This window comes from Microplitis mediator, chromosome 8 (assembly GCF_029852145.1).
Source record: "Microplitis mediator isolate UGA2020A chromosome 8, iyMicMedi2.1, whole genome shotgun sequence".
Classification (NCBI taxonomy): domain Eukaryota; kingdom Metazoa; phylum Arthropoda; class Insecta; order Hymenoptera; family Braconidae; genus Microplitis; species Microplitis mediator.
In genome coordinates, this window is record NC_079976.1 from 24,537,942 (window position 1) to 24,559,838 (window position 21,897).

A 21,897-nucleotide genomic window follows, 5' to 3' on the forward strand; every position below is an offset into this window, starting at 1 on the left:
AAAAAATATGTTAACGTACTTGACTAGATTATATAAGTATAAATTCAAATAAAATTAAATAGTGAAGATGGAGATTAAAAAAAAAGTTGACAAGTAAGTTCATAATTATTATTTTTAATTAACAATCGTTTTATTTATTATATTATAATTACCTGACTAGAAATACAGAAATAAATAATTTAATTTACAGTTTAGTATACATAGAAATATTAATTTTTTTTTTTTTTTTAATACTAATAATTCACCTGAATTTTCATTGTCAAATATTTTATCTAATTTTTTTTATTTTTTCGTTGTCTAAAATACAATAAATTTTTTTTTAAACTTTTGGTCAATATGCTAAAATTCAATTTCATATTTTTTCTAATTAATTAATTATTCATCACAATTGTCTATTTGAATATATATATATATATTTTTCTTTATTCAAATCCAAATAATTTCGTAAGAGAAAAATATTTAAAGAAAAATAAATTTGTATTTTATTCATTCATTAAATATATTTGGATATTTTATTAATAAATGCTAATTTATATATATTTTAATAATCTACTACCTAATCAAAATTCATTATCATTTTATATATAAGCGTGAGATAAAAAGCTCGTAACAGCAGAAAAATATTTTTTTTTTTAATCCATGCAATATACATATATATTTATTGATTATCCAGGTGAAAAAATATGTAGTTTATTATTTATTGATAATAATTTCAAGTGCAAATCAAAACCAAAAGGGTCATTTTTCGTTTGAAGGCTGATATCTCAGCGACGGTGTCGTACAAAACTCTAAAAAAAAAACAAATTAAAGCTGAATAAATTTGCTAACCGACCTATGCATTTGTTTAGCCGAAAAAATTTTTCCACAGCCCGTGGACTCTGAAAGAAAAGAAAAAATTTCGAAAATTTTTGTCTCAGGTATTTATCATGTTTGCGCGATATAGCCGGAGCTCTTAAAAAATTTTGAAAAAAATGCACCGAAACTAGAGATTGAAAGCTATAAAATGCATGTTTTCAAATCTTGATACGATTATTTTTCACCAAGCTACAGTCTTGCAAAAATCACTGGAAAATTTCGTAAATTTTTCTGTTCCTTTAGTTTTTGGCATTGGTGTATATTTTTGTGTAACTCCATGTAGTATCCATCAAATGATTTTTGTCTTCAGTGTCTTGACCTGCAAGTTATACTAGAAATTGTTGCTTCCATAAGATTTTTTTTAAGTGACCAAAGAATTGGCTTATAATCCAGGATAATCTTGAAGGCTCATTTATATCTCCTTTATAATAACAATTATTTTATTCAAATAAATATCCGGGAATTTCCTAGATATAGACGTCCAAGTGTCTTTAGTTGCTTCTTATTATCCCCATTTCAAACGATAATTGACGGCAATCACGACACTTATAATAATTATTCATACAAAAAATAATATTATCTATCATATTTTTTTCACTTGGATAACAAAATAATTACAATTAACAAACAATTGATTTATTTTTTTTCTATTCAATTAATTCCTTTAAAACATTCGTTGGCCCAACAAAAATATACCAATTAATTGAAACCGATTGAATCTAATTGAAACTCAATCGGAAACAACCATTCATCAGAATTCATCAGGAAAAATATTTATTTGGTACTTGTTTACAATCACTCCTCCACCTGTTTGTATCAAGCAAAAAACCAAAATTATGCAAATTGCCAAGAGACTTGTTTCATTCTCTGGCATTTGTCGGCGCATTAAAGATGTGTTTGCTTATTTAGGTGTTATTTAAGCATTAATAAATTGTACATGTGTACCATAGGTATAAATTAGCTTGATTTCAAGATTAAGTTTGAAATTTTTCTGTTCCGTGCTACCCTGCACCATTTGACATATTTTTCTTTTTATTCTATGTATTGACTCTTAAGTCAACCACCAAAACTTAAGGTATATGCCTATTTGCCATAATTTCTGTAGTTTCGTCCTAAGTACGTTAACGGACTCGTCAGTAAGGCTATGTTAACGTACTCATGCCTTAGACTACATCTCTTACTAGTACGAGCCGGCGTGAAACTGTGTTGCGGGCTTCAGCCAGACACTATACTAGCAAAGGAAGGCGGATACCGTCCAAACTACTTGTAACCAAGTGCTAGGTGAGCTGTTGTACACCATTAGTGTATTGAAATAACAGAAATATGTCAATTTTCCACTATACAAGAGCTCAAAAAATATTTTAACTCTTAGTTAGACCTTTCTATCGCCACCGTCCATCTTACGGTATTAATAAAATTAATTATTAGTATTTATTAGAAATTTATTAAATTTATTTTGGAAAATCAACATGATTTTTGTCATTTTTGCTCAATTTTGCACACTTTAGTTACCAGGTTCGGATAGATATCTTGTGTTATAGACATAAATGCATACAGAAAATTCTTTCCGCCGTGTAGCAGAACACGTGGAAAAAGTTTAATTATAGATCATTAATGTGTAAGCACTTGGAACTTTAGAAAATGTGTGGAGTCGCTATTGCCAACAATTACCATTTATTTTCCTATAAAATCCGATTTAAATTTTTTAATCAGATTTAATCAGAAAATAATCATTTTTTTCCGATTAACTTTCAATCGGGGAAGTTTTATTAATTTTATAACTTTTTCATCATATTTCGCGTGCCAAATGCCAAAAGGGCGTATAAAAAAATTTTTTTTTGCCATTCTTTTTAGAATCGCTCGAAACGTAAAGATCTGCAAAAAAAAATTTTTTGACGTACTAACGCCAAAAGGGCGTATCTTAAGATATACGCCCTTTTAGCTTTAGGAAATTGTCGGTCTAAAGCCAAAAGGGCGTATAAAAAAAAATCAAAATTTTTCGAAATTTCGAATAAAAATTCCGTATTATCAAGTAAACAAATAAATTTTTTAAAAATTATAATTAAATATAAGTTGTTTCTCTTCTCTTATAATTTTGAAAAATTTTAATTATTATCTTTATAAAATGTTAAATTAAATATAATTTGTTTCTAGTTTTACTAGTTTAATAATAAAATATTTTAAATTTGAAATATTCAATCTTATTTTTAAACTTTAAATACAATTAAAAGTCGACTACTACCAAAAAAAATTATACGCCTTTTTGGCTTTAGATCACTAAATTTTCAATTCCCTAAAGCCAAAAGGGCGTATAACTTGAGACATACGCCCTTTTGGCTTTGGAAATTTTTTTTTCATTTTTAGGCTTAGAACATGTTTTCAAAACGATTGGCACAAAAAAAAAATTATACGCCCTTTTGGCATTTGGCACGCGATTTGTATTTTTATTCAAAATGTTGATAAGTGATTAGTATAGTGAATAATTATTGATCATAAATTATTAATTAAGACACGATAATTTTTGTTAGAATAAAACTTGTGCATATTGTGCCTTATTCATTGTAATTATTATTATTTATTATGTTTTTTTTTTAAACATAAAAATTTAATTATTATTGCATATCAGTCTGTACAATATATTTATTGTTTATTTATATTTATTTAATAGACTTTACAGATTAATTTTCATGATTGATAAGCAATTAATTAAATAGAATTATTTAAATAAATTTAATAAAAAAATATCAACTTTTATTTTTCATCTAAATGTTTTTAAAAAAAATATTTTTTTTTTTTTTTTTAATAAATATTTATTTTTGTTACTAGATAAAATTTTTTAAAAATATTCAAACTTGAACAAATGAAATAATTTTAAATCGAAATTTTAATTTCTAATTTTAAAAAAAAATTTTTTTCAATATTTTTCAAAAATATTTTAATGATTTACTAATAATTTTACTTTTATTTATTGTTTTTAATTAACGTTTAAATTTGAATCGATGAATCGAAAAAACGATTAATATTTCGAAGCTCAAGTTAAGTCGACTTATAGAAATCATGTGTCGATATTAAAATCAATATATCAAAGTATGTAATCAATTAAATAAATATACTATCGATATATTGATTTACCAAAATAAATTTAAAAAAAATTTAATTCAAATCATCTGTCAAGTTACGACTTTTGAATTAATTTTTTTTTACCGAGCACAATAGAAACTTATGTATTTAAAAAATTCAATATTTTCTATAAAAATTTCATAAAATAAATTACAATTGTTAAATAAAAAAAAACTTACAACTTAAATAATAAATAAAATTTAATAAAATAAAAATTACATGCATTTTTACAATGAAAAAAAAATTTTAAAATTATAAAAATTATGAAAATTTAAAAAATGGCACAATTAAATCGTAATAAAAAATTAAAAAATTATAGCATTAGTAAAATTAATAAAAAAAATTTAAGTGTAACCAAATTGAAGTTTTCGACACTGACACAGCCATTTAATTATCCGCGCATTACGTTCAACAATACTAGGTGGGTCGCTAACACGTTGACTAGTGTCTTCTTGACCTGTATTAGGACAATTACCACCTACTCCAGCACCCCCACCCCCACCTGGCCAATTTTTACCGGTACCATTACTAGACTGTTGATTAATTCCCGTCCACGGATGGAGGCCCAGTGCGGAATCAACAGAGCTAACGCTGTCGAAATATACCGGCGAGGATGTATTTGATGCCGGTACCGTTATCTTCTCGTAATTATCACTGTCCAAACCAAGTTTATCGAAAAAATTTTCCAACTCTGCTAATGACCGAGAAGGCGGACCCGGACGCTGTAATGCTTTACGTTGGTTGTGTAAATGTTGATGTAAATTGTTATCGTTACGCCAATAACGATCGCTTATATCCGATTTTGAACGTAAAATTGGTCGATTTCGATTTTCTTTCCAGCCATCAGAAAATCTGTTGAAAAATAATAAAAAAAATTATTATTTTAATTTCAAAGAATTTAAATCCACACCTCAAATGCTGTTTTTTTAGAAAATAATAGAAGAAAAATTTTGTCAATTTATTCCTTAGTTTCTGTGTAATTTACTTTAAGTTCATATACGAACGTACGAGCAGAGAAATCAGCGACACTGAGGATTCGAGCGAAATAAAATTTTTTTTTCAACTGATTTCGATATTAGAAAGTCTGTTGAATAGAAATACCGCTCGAGATGTGTGAATGGTATATTTTTTAAAAATTTATTTACCTAGAATTACATGTAGGACTATAATCAGTCTGATCCTCGCTACTTTCAGAACCAGGACTGTACGTCCTTATGACTGTGGTCGTTTGTATACCGATGTAACTACCTCTACGTGAACGTGGATGTTCGTTTGAATGTTGAGTTGATGCGCCACTGTCACGTCTTACGTGACTCCAACAATCCTAGTTAGAAATATAGATATACATGAAATTTTATTTTTTTTTTAGGTGCACATTAGAGTTGATTAAAAAAAAATGGCACAGTTGAATTCGTGAGTTGATTTCCTGTTATTTGAGTACCTACATCGATATTTTTTGGTGAAAGTTTTTAAATATTTAGACTGCTGGTAAATTAGGAAATAAGTTTTTTAGTGGACTCTAAGGTTGTTGGTACTCATTTTATGCGGAATTGTCTCAGCTAGACGAATATCACATTTGATTTTTGTTAAAAAAATGTATTTCTTTTTACTTGTATTCGTGGTGGTGGCTCACTGCGATGTGTACAGTGTCCAGAAGAACCACCGGAATCTCTGGCGTTAGCTCCGTGGCTCAGTTTACTTGACCCAGATGATTTCTGCGTACGTCCACCGGAACTTAATACACTACTAGCATCACAGCCACCTGATCCCATGGATCTCCTTATATGTCTTGAGCTTTAATAATATTTTAATTAATAATTAAAAAAATATAGTAATGATAATAACAATAGGTACCTGCGATAACAGTTTGAGTCCCGCTTAAAACTGTGCTCGGAGTAATCTGAACTTGTTTCACAATCGGGACAATTTGTTGAGGTCAAATGATGATGGGTTGTGGTAGTCAATGATGTGGTTTTGGGTGTTGATGATCTTGGTGATTTTATAGAAGCGCGGGGCGACAGTGATGAACGACGTCTTACTGTAGTATGTAAATCTGGTAATGATTTATGACAAATTGTCGTATCTGTAGGCGGTGGTGATGTACTATTATTTAATTTCCTGTTACTTGTTTTCGCTGATGATGAATGTGAATTACTACGTCCAAATTTCAATCTTACATCCAATGTATTTGATGAATGCTAAATTATAATTATTATATTTATTTATAAATTTTAAAATACATGATATAAGAAAAATAAAATTACCTGGTCATCATGTTGTCCAAAAACGGGTGATAATAATGTCGGATTATCAGATGAAAAAAATACATTTTCTTTACTATCAGTGTTGACTAATAATCTACGTAACTTTGTTTGTAATTGATCACCAGCACCGTTACTGCTTGGTGGTCCTGATATTGCACGTCTTTGTGGTAATGAACATATTAGTCGTGGACTTTTTGGTGGCAATGCTGGAGGCAGTGTACGTTGTGGACTTAATATAACATCTATTCAACAAATAATATCACTCATTAATTCATTTTTTTGAGCTTCTTTGGAGATAAATTTATATAATAAACTTATAAAAACGTACTGTCTTGACAGTTGGACCAACAACATGGGGGTCCAGATGTCCCAGACAATTGTGAGGATCCTTGAGATGCTGTCGGTACATTACATGATATTGTATTGCTGCATTTACGTAATAAACGTAGCGGTGCACCTGCTGCTGTTGAAGCCGCGACTTGCAAATGTCCACTATTTTTTAATTCTTGTTTACGGTCTAATACTATCTCACTTTTAACATAAAATGCTTTTGATTCTTGTAGTAATTCAACTGCACTCTTTCTTTTACCTTTAATTTAATCGATAAACTGATTAATTTTTTTAATTTTATACAGCAAATATTTAAAATATAAATTCTGGCTAATTAATAACTTTATAGAGAATTAAATTTTATATTAAAATGATCTGTATTGATTTCTACTTAAACTTTATAGTTTAAGAGTGAATGCGGGTAATCCCGAACACAGTGATTATAATTTTTGAAAAAAAAAAAAAAAAAAGAAGAAGAAGAAGATTATAATAAAACTAAATTTCTCTAAATATCAAAGTGATGTCACTCTAAATATATCATAAAATCATCATATAATTTGTATATTTTGTTAACTTGAATTTTTATATTATACAGAATAATTATTCCTGTAAATAAATAATAATAATAAAATAAAGTTATTTTATTTATAAAAATACTCAGTAATGATTAAAAATTTAAATATAATCTCTAGAGCTTTTGAATTAATCGTATTTAGAAATAATTATCTATTTAAATGTTAATTCTGTCGCGGGTTAACGAACTCGTACATAATTTACGCTCATTATTTAAAAATCGATATAATAGTAGACTAAAAATATAAAATGCATTCAATAATCCGTTATTGTGGTCTGATTGTTTCATTTATTTGCTAATCATAAAATATTATTATTATTATTAAAATATACGATACAGGAAATTGTATAAAATAAATTTTATAAAATTCTCTAAAGTTTTAAGTTTAAATTATAAACAAACTATCATAGATGCGACTAAAATATTTATATAAAAGTAATACTATAGAAAATTTATTTCTTAATATAACTTTTTAGTATATGTTTTTACTGTATCTTAGATAGTTTAGCTAGAAATTATATTTTAAAGAGAGAGAGCATGTGAATATAAAAAATATATTTATATTTATTATCGCAGAGACTATGAGTGTGATATTTGAATGCTTACTTTACTTAACTCGTTAAAGAAGATCTTACGATGGTATTTATAAATTTTAATATATATTAATGAGGTTTGACTTTATTTTATATTTTTATTTTTTATTTCTACAGCTGGTACTAAAATACTTCCACATGTATCACATCTTACAAGTATTTCAAACCTATTCATATATTTTTTAATGGAATTTATTGTTTTGTTTGTACAAAGTAAAAAAAAAAATCTCTAGTTTTTTAAAAAATAAATAAGGGAAAATAATAAAATAAAATATGACATAATTTTACGCAAAGTCACTGAACTTTTTACAGAATAAAAAAAAATGTAGCGTTTAAATAACAGGATTAGGAGGATAATTAACTAATAAAATCGACGTGGGAAAATTTAGTTCCATGTTTTAATGGACTTTGTAATAGATCCAATGAGTCTAATGGAACTTTAATGTCATCATACGAGAAAATTCACTCACAAAAATTTAGAGAAAATATTTTAATTTCGCGGGAATTTTAATTTGTGTTTTGTTATTTAAAAAAAAATAACTAATAAATCCTGAACATTTATTTTTTTTTTCAATTTTAAACATTGAATGGCAACAATAATAATTTTTTAAAAATGAATAGGGAACAGAAAAAAAAAATGTGACAGACTTTTTACAAAATCCAATAGAAAAAATTAAATTTTTAGTACAATCATTCATCAGAAGACAATGGAACTCAAATTTGGTGGGAAACTTATTTTTTAAGGGGTTATATCCACTTATGGTGCTGGAATAGATGACACGATGTAAGTCGAAAAAAAAAAAATGTTAATTTAGTGTAAATCGTTCCCGAAACTTTAAACGCGTTTATCTCAAAACCGTGTTTTCAGAGTCGGTGAGCAAAATTTCTCCGAAACCGCTAAACCGATCGGTTTTAAATTTTCACACGACTTACTCAGATATATTTTTCAGGTAATGATCGAAGGAATAAGGTTTTGGACAATAATTTCGATTTTTTAAGCCACTTTGAAGTGAAAAATTTTCATGAAAAACTGAATTTTTTTTTTGAACAGCCGCCATTTTGTCAAAAATGAAAATTTTGACTAGACCTTCGATCATTACCTGTATTTATTTATTACAAAACTAAATATTTTTGGTTTTTGGTTTTCAGATAATTTGGACCAGAAATATCTTGCTCACCGCCAAGCACCTTTTTTTGGAGGTCTCTCCGCAGATCATCTACAGGAGCTAGGGGATCCAATATTTTTTTAAATAAACCGCTGATTGTTAAAGTACATTAAATTCTGTTTAAGTACATTTTTTCCATTAATGTATAAAATAAAATGCCTCTTTGAAAAAATTCACAAAAAAAACGCGTTTTTTCTGCCTCGCAAGTGGATATAACCCCTTAAACTCCTATAAAATCTCAAAAGGATCCGAAAAAAATGCCAAATGATCATCGGTATCAATGATAACAATTCCAAATAATAAATCAATACAAGTATAATTAATGATGAAAAAAAAGGTGTCACATTTAAATGAAATTTTAAACTTATAGTATCCTCATTTTATAAAGATAAATAAATTAAAGGCCACTAACTCTTTTTTAGTCTCCGTTAATTTGAAATCTAAACTGGCAGAAAATGTAAAACTAGCCTTGTAACAAATTTACTTTTTTTTTCTCTGAAAGGTGAAAAAAATAAATAAATTACCTGTATGATCAACTTGTCTGTGCTGGGATCTTACATAAGTTTGATTGGATGGTCGTGTCTGCATGTCCCAAAAATTTCTTGCGCTATTACCAGCAAATAAATTACCACTTGCGCTACTCTGTCTCTGATGATGTTGTTGATGAGTTTGCTGGTGATGTTGCTGGTATTCATTTGAATTAGATGTTTTGCAGGGTAATCTTGCCATTGCAGTCATCATGATTTCATAACTTATTAAACTCAATTAAAATTACAATAAATTAACAATGTATAAAATATAAAGTTTCCTATTGATAACTTTTGAATTAAAATTATATTTTTAAAAAAAGTTTATTCTTTATTGTTGATAAGTCTAGTGTGTCTAGTCCATCAGGAACTTGCATTTGTTTCGTCCACGCCTCAACCCCATTTCCGTGCTATTGTCTGCGTTCTAGAACAATAAAAAATGAAAAAAAAAAATTTATATCAGAAGAGTAAAGAGAGTGTAAAGTAGTATATAATAGTGATGTAGGGGGAACTGAAGGTGTATTTATGAATAAAAGTTGAGCACGTGCCCTTGTCACTTTTGTTTCAAGGGGTTCAAAGTGCTTGCTCGGTTACAGTCACGTTCTATTTGTTTTTTAAATTTTTAGATTCAAAGAAATTATTATTCTTTTTTTTAATTATAATGATCGGCGTAATTTAATTTTTTTCTACTCGTTCTAAAAGTTGGAAAAAAAATTTTTTTTCAATTATAGTGGATGCAAAGACTTGAAAGAGTTGAAATTGTTTAGTTAAACTTTCGGCTATAATTTAAAAAAAAAATTTTTTAATTAAAATTTTCGATAATGAATTTAAATTCTTAAAAATTAATGTCGTGACACTAAAAGTGACTTGAAATTTTTTTTTAGATTTTTTATTAGTTATAAAAAATTTTTCAAAATTTTGTAATTAAAAACTAAGAAAGAAATTTTTTAAAACTGCCAAAAAAAAAATAAAATTTTTAATTAATTTTTTCAGTAGAGATTAAAACTAAAATGAAAGTCCTCAATTTTTTTCAAACAGCCAAAAAAAGTATCCCAATATTTCGGTCTTTATAATTTCAATAATTTTTTAAGTACGATAAAAAAAAATATTTTTATAATTTTTAGACCTCAAATTGTAATTATAATTAATAAAAAAAATAATAATAATTTAGCATAAAAGTTAAATAAAATGATGACGATGCACAATACTCATGAATTGTCCTCATTACCTTTCACGATGTGTTCAATGGGTGATTTGATAGTGTGTGACGTAAAACCTGATTTGTCGAACGGTATTTCCGTTAGTAAGTGAACATGAGCACACATGTAAACACATCAACACACATCAACACACATCAACGCACATCAATACACACTCGCTCGCTCATCTCATTTGGCTTTTCTCCCTATACTTCCGAGTGTTAAATTAAATTATATAAAAAATTTTTTAAAAGAAAAAATATTTTTATTTAAAATATATCATTCTTACTATGTATATAATAATAATAATATGAGGTATTATCTTGTCTTATCGTGTGAATTGAGGCATAAAGGATGCCCGGATGTACACGTGCTCAAGCTTCCTGAGTATCCTATCATTTTTTTTTTTTTTTTTTACTTGTTATAAAAGTATCTCGGAAGTATTGAAACCACACACCAGGAGCATTTTAATATTCTTTGTGCATATATATATATTGATAGTATTATCGATAAGTAATCGATTCCGCTTGATATACTTGTAAGGGAATGGAAAAATGAATATAATAGGGAGCAAGTAAAAAATATTTAACGTCGTTGGAGATGACACTGAAAATAGTTTTAAATTAAAAGAGTTCTGGTTCACGTTGGTCTTTTATAAAAATAAATATTCTTGGACTATTAATAACTTTATTATTATTATTATTATTGTTATTGTTATTTATTTTAATTGATAATAATAAATAAATGAAATAGAATGTCTAGATGAAATGGAATGAATAGAAAGGAATATTATTGATTTAAATCTTCGACCTTGGACGAATAAACGAAGCAAAAGTATATGCATATATACATATGATATGTGTAACAATAAGAGACATAAACAATTATTGAATATTGATTAAAATGTCTGTCAATATAAGGCGTTTATTTAATATGAGTATTTATTTCATATTTAATTAAAATTATTATTATTTTTTTTTTTTTTAATTTCCCGCTAAAAAAGTTTAAAATTTTCAAAAAAAGGCAATTTATTGGTTTCCATTGGATTTTTTAAAACCGAGTTTTGAACATATGTCGGCGTTTTAAGTTCCTGGGAAGTTATTCTGATTATTTTCAAGATCAAGTCCGAATCTATGTATGTGTGCATGTAAATATTCTGTGAATTTTTCAACAGATTCATTGATTTGGATATTTGATGCGGTATTCAAATAAGCAGCTTGTCAATTCCCAGATTTGATTAGTGAAAAATTGAACTTAATTAATCAGCTTTTAAACTCTAAAATTTGCATCGATAAATGCCGCCTTGGCTTTAAAGCACTTGTGACATATATAAGATATCAGATTTGAGACTGTTTTTGACCTTTTGATTAAGGCACCAATATGTTAACAAAATAATCAGAAATTTATGTCACCGAAAAAATATCTTCTTAAAAGATTTGATCCAAGTGACGACAAAAAGTAAATTACAAATACGTGTCAAATAAGTCATCTAAACAATTTTTTAATTGAAATGACTTTTTTAAGACGGAGAAAAGAAGACAAATTTCCTATTATGACTCCTAGGATCGACACCTGTATGTTTTATTTATATAAAGAAACTTGGCTTTGAAACGAAAAAGAAATTTGTCTTGTTCTTTTAAAATACATTTTTATGACATCTTAAAGTTGTCTCTGTGCTACTTGGGTGTATTTGAGAGATATCGTTAGTGAAAAAATTTCAAAAAAATTTTTTTTGTAATAACATTATAAACGTTCAAGTGATTAATTTTAAACTTTTTTTGCGTTAGAGGCTGAAAAAACTGCACCGAATGCCGCATTGGATATCTAAATTGGAGCTCAAGAAGCTCGAAAGCCGCAAGTTTTGGAGCTGACCTGCAGGGTCAACCGTTTTCCAGGTTTTTTTTCTATACTTCTATCAGAAAAAGAAAACATTTAAATGATATTGGGAATTTTGGTATAGATATATCGAGAATAAGATTGTATCTGTGAGATTATTCAGAAGACACTAGGTAGTTTTTATAATCTATAGATGTAATTATTATATTAGATCATCATATAGATCTACGGACAGCTAAATCCTGCATTCGACTTAAATTGACGATTAAATTTTATCATTATTTTTATCTACATAAATCTGAATCTATCTATTGATATTATTGTAGATTTAATATTTAAAAAAAATTAGATCCGAGTTAATTTTATCAAATCTAGTGTTATCTCTGATACATATATATTTGTATAGTAACTTTTTTTTTTAATATCAATTATAGTAAAAAATTGTCACAGAATTAATAATTGTCGAAAATTTAATTTTCTGTACAAACCATTTATATTCAATTCACTGTTATACCTTAGTTATTAAAATATTTAAATTTTAAGCTACCATACAAAATTAAAAAATTATAAATTTACGGTCAAACACTGGTAGAAAATTTATATTGACTCAAGAAATATTTTCTTGAGCCAAGAATTTATTTCTGAAGAAAACCAATTGTCTTGCTTCAAGAAATTCTTGTCTTGATTTAGATTTTCTTGGCTCTATAGATTTTGTATCTTCGATGAATAACTCTCGTGTCTTGACCCGAAACTATATTATCTTCAATCGAATTCTTCAAGCAAGACCAATTGTCTTCAACTAAAAATGTCGTATTATTATTTTAAGAACTTTAAATTTTTGGTTCAAGTAATAATTCCTTGATAGAAGATGTTTTTAAAGTAATGAAAAAAAAAATTTTTTTTTAAATAAATTTCTACTTTAACATATCTGAAGTAAATGAATGTAGTCCTAAAAAATCACTTTAAAACTTTTTATTTTTAAAATAAAAAAAAAAGTTTTTTTTCAAGCTGAGTAAATTGATATCTTGATTTAAAAACCGCGCCATTCTCGAAACGAGTCGGTAATGTCTTAAACCTAGATTTTGCCTATCTTAATCCAAGAGCAAAAAATTCTTGAACGAAATATGTCAGAATTTTGTTTCAAAACAAAAAAGGCTTCATCGAAAAATCAAATTCTCAAACAAAGAATTTTTTTTCTCTATCCGAGAATTTCAATTTTTTGGTTCAAGGACTTATTTCTTGAATTAAAACAATTAAAAATTTTGAAACAAGAACCACATTTTGAAGAAAAAATTTTTCTTGAATCAAGATAGTTTTTCTATCAGTGAAGTTATAAAATGAAATCAATAGTTAGAGAAAATTGAAAAATATTGAACAATATTAATAGAATAAAAAAAAAAAAAGTGTTAAGAGCATTTGTTATTATTGAATGTCATGATTTTGTAAAGTGTATTGATAAGTTTAATAATAATAATAATAATGATATTGAATAGTGACATTGAATTAGTTTCATGGGGCATGAAGAACAAAAGGTAATTTACAAAGCAACGTACATACGTCGATGAGAGTGAAACAGAAACAATTACTCGTGGTTGTTTTATCGAGCGTTACTTACACTATTTAAATACACGTTCATATATATATATATATTAATATACATTGTATATGAGTTGCATAATAACAATCATCATTTATCATTTGGATAGAAACAAGTGACTGAAAGAATTAATAAATTCTAATAAAATTAATAGTTAAATATTAAATGGGGTTTAAAAAATAAAAATAGAAACAAAAAAAAAAATGAGAACAAGTTGACGTAGGTTTTAATAAAAAAAAAGTAAGTAAAGAGTAGAAAAGTACATGTAAAAAAAGAGTGAAATCGATCGTGTGGGAAAGGCGAGTGTTCTCTCACTTTATTCGCGTGTACTTTTTTCTCTTAATTTATTTATTTTTTTATTTATGCTTTTTTATTCGTGTCTGAGTGATTAAAGAGCTTTTTTTTTATATCGGGAGTTGACCTCGAGAGGTTGACGACGCTCAGATTAATTTTACAATGTAACTACTGTGTGTGGGTTGTTTTTTTGTTAAATAAAAAAATTTGGTTATTTTTTTTTTTTTTTAATTAAAAATATTAAAGACGAAAAAAATATAACATTTTAATGACAGGATTAGGGGGATAATTAATTAATAAAATCGACGTAGGAAATTTTATTTCCGTGTTTAAATGGACTCTGTAATAGATCCAATGAGTCTAATGAAACTCTAGTGTCATCATATAGGAAAAAATGCAATCACAAACATTCAAGAAAATTTTTAAATCCTTGGCGCGATAATTTTCAAATTTGGCGGCAATTTCAATTTTTGTTTTGTTATCAAAAAAAATAACTGAAACTTGATGAACATTTAATTTTTTTCAATTTTAAACATTGAATAGGAAAAAAAAAACCTAAATAGTTCTAATAACAACAATAATAATTAAAAAATAAAATGTGACAGTCTTTTTACAAAATTCAATAGAGCAAATTAAATTTTTAGTATAATCATTCATCAGATGACAATGAAACTCAAATTTAGAGCTATAATTTTTTAACCCAGGTTTATTAATTACTGATTTGAACCCTCAATTTCTTATAATAATCAACATAATTGGGAAACTTATAAAATCTCAAAAGGATCCGAAAAAAATGTGAAATAATCATCGGTATCAATGATAACAATTCCAAATATATTTTATGATGAAAAAAAATAGATGTCACATTTAAAAGAAATTTCAAATACTTGCAATAAAAAAAATAAAACTTTAAGTATTCTCATTTTATAGAGAGACACAAGTTAAAGGCTACTAACTCTTTATTGGTCTTAATTAATCTTCAATCGTCTATTTAAAGTTTAAAATGAAAAATACAAAAAAATTCCTCAGTAATAAAATAAAATAACATGTAATTAAATTTCTCACAAATAATATAATTTTAATGACTTTAAAATATGGCATTGAGGATGTACTTAAATTATTTAGTACATTGTTTAGTGATCTACTTGAATAGTTATGAATAAAAATCAAACCGTCACTCGCACAATGAAGTAAAATAACAAAAACTATAAATATTTTCACTTTACGCTTGCATGGATTCTATTTGTCGTTGATGGAGTTCAGTTTCTAATGTCTGACACAAGCTCCAATTATGTATATATATATTTTACATCCAACATTTATGTTATCATTTATGTACAACCTACGCAGCTGTTGTTACACTATGGTATATATATTTTTTTCTATGTTTTTTATGGCAAACATTACACCGGAAGATAATTATTTTAAATACCGCCTTCTTCAGGCATTTGTTTTATTAGATATTTTTTTTTACTACTTAGTTAATTTTAAAAAAAATTCAACAAATTCCTTTTTTTTTTCAACTAATTAAGGAATTGAAATGGAGTTTTTTTTTTTTATTAATTACAGCAGATTTGAAAAAAATTTTGAGCATTGATTCGTATTTATTTTTAAAATTTTTGAACATAAAATGGAATGAGCGACATTACTATTTTCGAGTTTGAAGAACTCAAAAATGTATTGACAACAACGATTTCGAGCTCCTTGAGCGGGAAGTTTCCGGACTGGCCCGCGGGGTCAGGCGGTTTTCAGATTTTTAACTTCCCGCTAAGAAAATTGTAAATTTTCAAAAATTCGGGAAGTTATTGGTTTCGGTCCGATTTACGAAAATCGAATTTCCATCAGATGTCGACGTTTCGAGGTCCTAGGAAGCTATCCTGACTAATTTCACGATGATGTCCGAGTGTATGTATGTGTGTACGTACGTACGTATGTACGTACGTACGTATGTATGTATGTAAATATTCATAACTCTTGAACGGATGAACCGATTTTGATCGTTGAGGTGTCATTCGACGCGGCTTGTTAATGTCTTGAGGCCGTAGAAATTTGAACTTAATCGGTAGGGTGCGTTCAGAGATATTTCAAAAATAAAATTTTTTTAAAAATGTTTTATTTGGATAACTTCCAATTTGCTCGATGGATTGATTCCAAAATCTAATCAGCTCTAAAACTCTATAAGCCGCGTCGAATGCCACCTCAACCATCAAAATCGGTTTATTCGTTCAAGAGAAACCGTTGACGAAAGAATTCAAAAAAAATTTTTTCCTTGGTTTTTTTGAAATTTCTCAAAAACGGCTGAATAAATCAATTTCAAAATTCGACCAGCTTTAGAACTTGATAAAACGCATCGATTGCCACCTCAACCATCAAAATCGGTTAATTCGTTCGCGAGATATCGTGGAAGAAAGAAATGCTAAAAAATGGTTTTTTACAAAACAATGGCATACAAAAGTATTTGCGAGCTCGAAGAGCTCGAAAATATATTCACAATAATGTTTTCGAGCTCAGCGAGCTCGAAAACAGCGGGAAGTTTTGGGGCTGGCCCGCAGGGTCAACTGACAGACCGATTTTTTTTTTTGTCATTAACCACGAAAACTAAGAAATATTTAAAAAAAACAAACCAAAACTGCTTACGCATACCGCAGCTATATGTACACATTTTTATCTACTTCAGTGGCTTATAAAAATTCAGTACATTTGAGTTTCAAAATTTAAAAAATCTATTACATGTTATTCTTTGAAAATACAATTAAAATATTTTCTTGTACTTTTTTATGTAAATTTTTTACAAATTTTTTTTTGTTTATGAAATATTTACAAAAAATCTGTTTCTGGGCGAGTTTGTATTATTTTTTATTCTCATCGACCCCTGGGGTGATAATTTTTTCATGTTAGGGATCGTTTGAGGGTGAACCAAATTTCCACCAATTTTCGAGAAATTTCTTTTTTTTCAAAGTTTTGAATAATAAATTATCAAGTTTACAAAAAAATTAGCTCAGACTTTTTTTGTATCAAATTAAATTCTCTATATAAAACATCTTTGTAAATTTTTTTGTAAATTCAAGTGTCAAAGATACTGAATTTTTAAACCCTAAAATGAAAATTTAAACAAATTTTTAAATTTTAAATTAAAAAAAAATATAATCATCATTTACGATTTGAAAATATATAAATTGACATGCGTTTGTTGTCATTGACATGAAAATTTCACACGATTGACTTGAATTAAAATCAATTAGCCGTCAAGTTAAATTATTCTGTTGTCATTCAAAAATTTAAATTCAATATCTATTCTAAATAAAAAATAAAAATAATCTCATACATGCAATGTTTGTTTTTTTATTGCACAATTTTTTATGTACCATTGAACAATATTATATATATTTTTCGCTCACACGCATGTTCTCACCATCTCGCAATATAATATACGGAGGGTGCGAAAAGAAATAAAATAAATGAGTATATAAATTTAATATTGATCGCAACCCAGAATAATAAAAATATTTTAAATAAAAAATTAAATTAAACTGAGTATTTAGTTTGAATATAAAAATTTAATAGATTAATTTAATTGTTTATTAATTAATCTAATAGATATAATTTAATGTGTAATAATTACGCGAAACTATGTCAATTAGTGGTAAATATAAAAATTTTCATTCAATAGATAGTTTTAACGGTTTTATGAGAAAAAATATATATTATACATATGAATTATTAATTATTACTGTTATCATTGTTAATTGCTTGTATTTAAGTTAAGATAATGTAATAATTATGTAATTATTTTATAGTAAATAATCATAACAATAATCATATTTTTTAATGATTTAAAAGTATAATATCTTTGAAATTATGAAATTTACATAAAAATTTATAGAGACCTTTTTTTTAGAGTATTAAATTTTCTACAAAAAAGATCTGGAGTATTTTTTTTTTAAATTTAATATTTTGAAAGTTATTGTGGTTTTTTCATCTTGAGGTTGGCAATAAAAAATACTTTTTAAAATCAATATTTTGATTTTTTAAAAATTGATAACTTGAAAACTATTGAGTTGATGAGGAAATGTATAGACATTTTTTGGAGAGAATCTAATTTGCTATAAAATTGGAAGAGAGTGTTTTTGTTTTATTTTTCATATCTTAGACCAAATTTTTAATTAATGGTTAAAAAGGGCTGATTTTTTTTCTTTTTATTGGGTCTAGAAGATTTTCAATTTAAATTTTATCTCAATTCTCAAATAATAAAATTATCTATAAACAAAATCCAAGTAATTTATTAAAAATTTAATTTCAATCATTTTGATTTTTATGCCAGCAATAAAATTTAACATTTTTAAAACTTTTTCCATAGATCTAAAAAGTCAAAATTGCAGCCAAATTATTAAAGTTTTAAAAAACAAATATCTCCATACAGTTTTATTTAAAATAAAGTTATCTACCAAAAAGATCCTCAAAATTTTTAATCTCCATTAAATATTCTGAAGCTTTTTCCAAAATAAATAAAATGAAAACAAAAAATAATAATTTTAAACTGAATTTTTAAATTACTCATAGCAAGCAATATTGCAACTCCAATAAAATTAAAACACTCGAAAAAATTTCTGTCAGCATTTTACTCCAATGAAAAAATAATAATAATAATAATAATAATAATAATAATAATCACCAGTATTTTAAATAAAAAAATATCATCAAAAATGATTATCATTAAACTCTAACCTACAGTATCGTAATCAAAATTAACAACGAGTACTTGTAAATATACATATTTGTTGATTTTATAAAATATAAATTAAAGTTTAACTTACATATATTCGGTCAGCTCAAATAAAATAAATTAAAAAACAAGTTGACGACAAGACATTAAAGAGCGACAGCACTTGAACACTAAAATAATAAAATACACTGTCCACTATTACTGTGATCTGTGAATTATAATTTTTATAATTTTATAATTTATATTTCGTGACCCTAACAGCCACCCTACGGTACTACGGTACTACGGTACTACTGGTTGGATACTGTAGTCTGTACTGAGTTAACTGAGTACTGTCTGTATCTGTACTTGCTTCTTGCTTCTTACACTGCTTGCACTGCTTACACTCTCCTTACTCTTTACTCCTCTCTTCGTTTTGTAGCTCGTAGCAGCTCGTAGCTATTTCACCAGTAAAAAGTGGGGACAATTATTGAAATAAAAATAATAAATACACAAATACTGCTAACACATTCTCATTTAGTTCAATTTATTTTATTTAGATCGCAGCACTTTACCTTTTAAAATTTTAGCTTTTTTCCCGCGCATGCGCATTGATCACTGCGCATGCGCGCTTTAGATTCAAATATGCGCTGACGTATATTTTCAATTGAAAATAAATATATTTTTTTTAATATAATTGACTATAATTTATCAGTATTAATTAATGTAAATAAATAAAAAATTAATTATCTGTCATTAATTATTGATTATAATTAATTTTTCAACAAAAGCGGGAATAATAAATCATTTAAAATTCTAGGTTATGTTTACAAAATAATGGACAATGAAAATCCAGTAATTTATGGTCTAGAATTTCAGGTAATTAATTTTAATTAATTATAATTATAATTTTTGAATAATTAATTTAAATGAAATAATAGGCCCGAGCTTTATCAGCACAAAATGCAGAAACTGATGTCGTCAGATTTCTTGTTGGTACTCAGTCGCTTAAACTGTCAAACAATCAAATTCATCTTGTTGAGTTCAATGACGAGACAAATAAATTGAAAACACAAATATATAATCATGATATCGGGGAAATATGGTCATTACATTCATCACCTACAGATCCAAGTTTTTTTATTACTTCTTACAATACAATAAATGGTAAAACTAAAAATATATAAAATTAATTTTTATAACTCAAGGAATAATAATTTTATAGATCAAGGAATGTGTGTAATGAAAGGTGCACTTTGGAAACTACCTGACGAACAAAATTATACAAATGACGTTGAAGATTTAGTTAAAATATTTGATATTGACACAACAATACACGGAAATGATTTAAAGACAATAATTTACCATCCAATGGAAGGTTCTAAAGCTGTTGCTGTTGTTGACAATAATTTTGTTTTATGGGATTTAGCTGAATCGTTAAAGGTATTTTTTATTACTTTTATTACCTTAGACCCTAAGCCCTAAACCCTAAAACCTGGACCTTTAAACTCTAGAACTTTTAATTTATAAACCAATCGAATACTCGGTATTTAAATGTAAATTTTCTAAGCCATCAACAATTGGTACATTGTCTACAAAAGGACAGCCTCGTTTTACAACCGGCAAGTGGAATCCTCACAATGGTTGCAACCAGTTTGTGACATTGAATGATAATAATGTACGTGGATGGGATTTTCGTACGCCAACTGAAGAAGCATGGACAATATTAAATGCCCATTCCCAAATAGTCAGGTATTAAATTATCCTAAATAATATTTAAACCCCGGGTCAGTTATTTTTAACAACCGTTTAAAATTATAGAGACCTGGACTTTAATGTTAACAAACAATATATTTTGTCAACTTGCGGCGACGATGGTTACATGAAATTCTGGGACATACGGAGCACCACAGAGCCAATTATTTCCCGAATGGAACATTCCCACTGGGTATGGAATATTAGGATCAATAAATTTCATGACCAGTTGGTTCTTACTTCGAGCAGTGACTCAAGAGTCATTTTGTCTAGTATTCCGTCAGTGTCTTCAGAACCTTTTGGTCCAATTGGTCATGACGAAGACTCGATTGATGAATCTGTCAATCGTAATAAGTAAGTTTTTATTTATAGCCAAAGCTCGTTATATAAGCAAACGTTAGAATCATTGAAAATTGTCTATCATGAGCAACAATTTACGTTTCAATAATTTTTATTGGCATGTTGATCCAATTCCAACTTATGAGTTGTTTATATCGAATCGAATATTTAAATTTTAATAAAATAATTCGATTGCATGAATTACTCATCAGTTTTTTCGACAATTACTCCCAAGTAACTCTTATTTATTGAAAAAATAAAATTGTCTCATGTCTGCGACTTTCAGTATTATAATTTTTAATTATCAAAAAAATTAAAATTATTGTTACATAAATTATAACAAATCAGATAAAAAATTAATATTTCAAGTTGAAATTAAATATTAGAATATTTCAAAATCTTACGAATGAGTAAAAATATTAAATAAAAACACGAAATATGAGCACCCGAAATGAGTCGAAAAATTAAAAAATTGTAAGGATAAAATGCTTATAACGAGTTTTGACTAAATTTATTTATTTATCACCGAAAAAAATGTTTGATTGATAAATTTTTTTGCTAGACTTGATGACGGTGTCATTGGTAAATTTGAAGAACATGAAGACAGTGTTTATGCTGTTGAATGGTCATCAGCAGATCCATGGACATTCGCATCATTAAGTTACGATGGGAGGCTTGTTATCAATAAAGTACCGCGTAAATATAAATATAAAATATTATTATAAAATAAAAATAAAAACAGGCTG

The 21,897-nt window shown here is 26.9% G+C and overlaps 2 protein-coding genes and 1 long non-coding RNA gene across 5 annotated transcripts; 2 read left to right on the forward strand and 1 right to left on the reverse strand.

Annotated features, from left to right (window-relative positions):
• Positions 1–9,074, forward strand: LOC130672853 (uncharacterized). The gene is made up of 3 exons (XR_008990783.1): positions 1–93; positions 8,422–8,520; positions 8,886–9,074. It is a non-coding gene; the product is annotated as an uncharacterized LOC130672853 (long non-coding RNA).
• Positions 4,158–19,466, reverse strand: LOC130672849 (uncharacterized). The gene is made up of 8 exons (XM_057477614.1): positions 19,170–19,466; positions 9,427–9,853; positions 6,568–6,828; positions 6,240–6,481; positions 5,830–6,173; positions 5,586–5,769; positions 5,121–5,299; positions 4,158–4,827 (listed from the first exon to the last, which is right to left on the reverse strand). The coding sequence occupies exons 2-8, from the start codon at positions 9,641–9,643 to the stop codon at positions 4,320–4,322; spliced, it is 1,935 nt and encodes a 644-aa protein (XP_057333597.1). The 5' UTR covers positions 9,644–9,853; positions 19,170–19,466; the 3' UTR covers positions 4,158–4,319.
• On the forward strand, positions 14,238–21,889 carry LOC130672850 (EARP-interacting protein homolog). Of its 3 annotated transcripts, none has more exons than XM_057477617.1 (7): positions 14,238–14,301; positions 19,878–19,936; positions 19,999–20,224; positions 20,283–20,500; positions 20,628–20,809; positions 20,879–21,166; positions 21,714–21,889. In XM_057477617.1, the coding sequence occupies exons 2-7, from the start codon at positions 19,895–19,897 to the stop codon at positions 21,874–21,876; spliced, it is 1,119 nt and encodes a 372-aa protein (XP_057333600.1). In that variant the 5' UTR covers positions 14,238–14,301; positions 19,878–19,894; the 3' UTR covers positions 21,877–21,889. The 3 variants fall into 3 exon arrangements, with proteins under 3 accessions (XP_057333600.1, XP_057333599.1, XP_057333598.1); XM_057477616.1 differs by lacking the exon at positions 14,238–14,301 and adding an exon at positions 19,683–19,783; XM_057477615.1 differs by lacking the exon at positions 14,238–14,301 and having other exon boundaries at positions 19,790–19,936.
• The last annotated feature ends 8 nt before the right edge of the window (positions 21,890–21,897 follow it).

Bases quoted from the DNA above. Each gene is read 5' to 3' on its own strand.
- LOC130672849 (XM_057477614.1), bottom strand. From the start codon at position 9,643: ATGATGACTGCAATGGCAAGATTACCCTGCAAAACATCTAATTCAAAT. The intron at 5,770-5,829 runs GTACCTATTGTT...ATATTATTAAAG, and splicing joins GACTCAAACTGTTATCGCAG to CTCAAGACATATAAGGAGAT. The intron at 4,828-5,120 runs GTAAATAAATTT...ATTTTTCAACAG, and splicing joins AGTCCTACATGTAATTCTAG to ATTTTCTGATGGCTGGAAAG.
- LOC130672850 (XM_057477617.1), top strand. From the start codon at position 19,895: ATGGACAATGAAAATCCAGTAATTTATGGTCTAGAATTTCAG. The intron at 19,937-19,998 runs GTAATTAATTTT...ATGAAATAATAG, and splicing joins TTTATGGTCTAGAATTTCAG to GCCCGAGCTTTATCAGCACA. The intron at 20,501-20,627 runs GTATTTTTTATT...AAATTTTCTAAG, and splicing joins ATTTAGCTGAATCGTTAAAG to CCATCAACAATTGGTACATT.